This window comes from Triticum urartu, chromosome 1 (genome assembly GCF_003073215.2).
Source record: "Triticum urartu cultivar G1812 chromosome 1, Tu2.1, whole genome shotgun sequence".
NCBI lineage: Eukaryota > Viridiplantae > Streptophyta > Magnoliopsida > Poales > Poaceae > Triticum > Triticum urartu.
In genome coordinates, this window is record NC_053022.1 from 88,088,192 (window position 1) to 88,089,898 (window position 1,707).

Here is a 1,707-nt window from a genome sequence, read left to right on the forward strand (position 1 = left end):
CATATAAGCAGACGAGGAGCACGATTTTGCTTAACGCGAGATTATTAGCTGGCTAATTCGATTCCATCCGACCATGGACCTCCGCTGGTCCGTCGAGGTCAAGGGCGGCGAGACCCTGAGATCAGCGCCCGTGCTGAACGGCCGCCGCGGCGTCGTCACCCACGTGTCCCTCGTCCACCCGCCGCCGAGCGCAGCTGGCGGCGGACAGCGCGTCGAAGTCGTGGAAGCCTACGTCAAGACCGTCGACGGCACCCTCGAGCTCGCGTCGCTGTCGTCCGAGAGGCCGCGCGCGGAGCTGCCGCGACCGGTGCTGGTGATGGGCCTCGATCTCTTCTGCTCTCGCGTGAGGCGACAGGGCGGCGACCCCACTGGTGATGTGGCGGTCGCCGTTCGGTTTGAGGGTCTCTTCAACGACGGTTACGTTCTTCCTCCGCCGTTGGAGGACGAAGAGGATCATATGCTGTGGTCGTCGGAGGATGACGACGATGACGACAGCGGGGCCGAGGACGACGAGTCGGTGGGTTCGGATTCGGAAGACTACGACGAAGATGACAGCAGCGGCGAGGAGGAGGAGAGCGACGACGAGGTTGACGGACAAGAGGCCATGGAGAGCAGCGCCCACAATGACATGCTGCTACAGATGGTACACCCCAGCAAGTTCGTCCTCGAGGGAGGTTCGGCGCCGCGGTTCGCCGCCGCTGGGAAGACGGCCGGCTTCATGCAGGTCGCCGCCACGGAGAGGCAAGACGAAGCCGACCTCATGCAGATCCTCGTGCTCTTCCGCTACACCCGCTTCTCGCCATCATCGTGCGGCGTGGAAGCGCGCAGGAGCACGAAAGAGCACCAGCTCCGGTTCATAGCCACAGGCGAACACACGGCGAGGTCGCTGGAGTGGGCCGGATCGTCGCTGGGCCTGCTGATATACCCCCATGGCTTCAGGAAGAAGCTCCAGGAGCTATGGTCCAGCTTGGCGTCGAAGGTGAGCGTCCCGCCGGGAGCAAGACGCGTCGAGGTGTTCGTCGACGTTGGCCTCCTCCGGCGAGCGGACTACACGCTAGCGAGCATGCGGCACATGTGCGCCGCGCTGGAGGGCATGGTGGCGAAGCCGTGGCCCGGGCGCTTCACCGGCATGGAGCTGCACTTGCCAGAGCCGGTGCGGTGCACCAGGGACGCCGACGAGCGGCCGGCAAAGCAGAGGAAGGTCGTTGCAGCCGGGCAGGAGTGCTGCACGGACGTCGGTGAGCAGCCGGCGAACCGAAGGAGGGTTGTTGCCGCCGGGGAGGATTGCCCCGTCTGCTGGCAGCTGCTGGAGGGCGACGACCTCGCCGCGTGGCCGGGCTGCGGCAAGCCCCACGTCTTCCATGGCGCGTGCCTGGAGCAAGTCCTCAAGATGAGCGAGACGTGCCCGCTTTGCAGGCGCAACCTGTACATCGAGCCCAAGATGGTAGCCGCCAGCTACACCTAGTACGGGAGTCGCATGGTTGTACTGAAAAGTATGTACAGTGTATCAATCTCTTGTAACTATAGTTTGCTCGAATGTTCTTCAGATTTGTTTTTGTTTCTCTGAAGGATAGCATTCATTCACCTGATTGACGATGTATTCACGAGTTCATATATCCATGGATTACGTCCTGTGTATTTGTGTATTAATTAGTGTCATATATCCATGGATGGCAAGGGGAAAGAACATGTGTGTTCTGTGGCAAA

The 1,707-nt window shown here is 61.5% G+C and overlaps 1 protein-coding gene across 1 annotated transcript; it reads left to right on the forward strand.

The window, feature by feature from the left end:
- The first annotated feature begins 73 nt into the window (after positions 1-73).
- Positions 74-1,465, forward strand: LOC125532734. The gene has a single exon (XM_048696676.1). The coding sequence runs from the start codon at positions 74-76 to the stop codon at positions 1,463-1,465; it is 1,392 nt and encodes a 463-aa protein (XP_048552633.1).
- Positions 1,466-1,707: the final 242 nt, after the last annotated feature.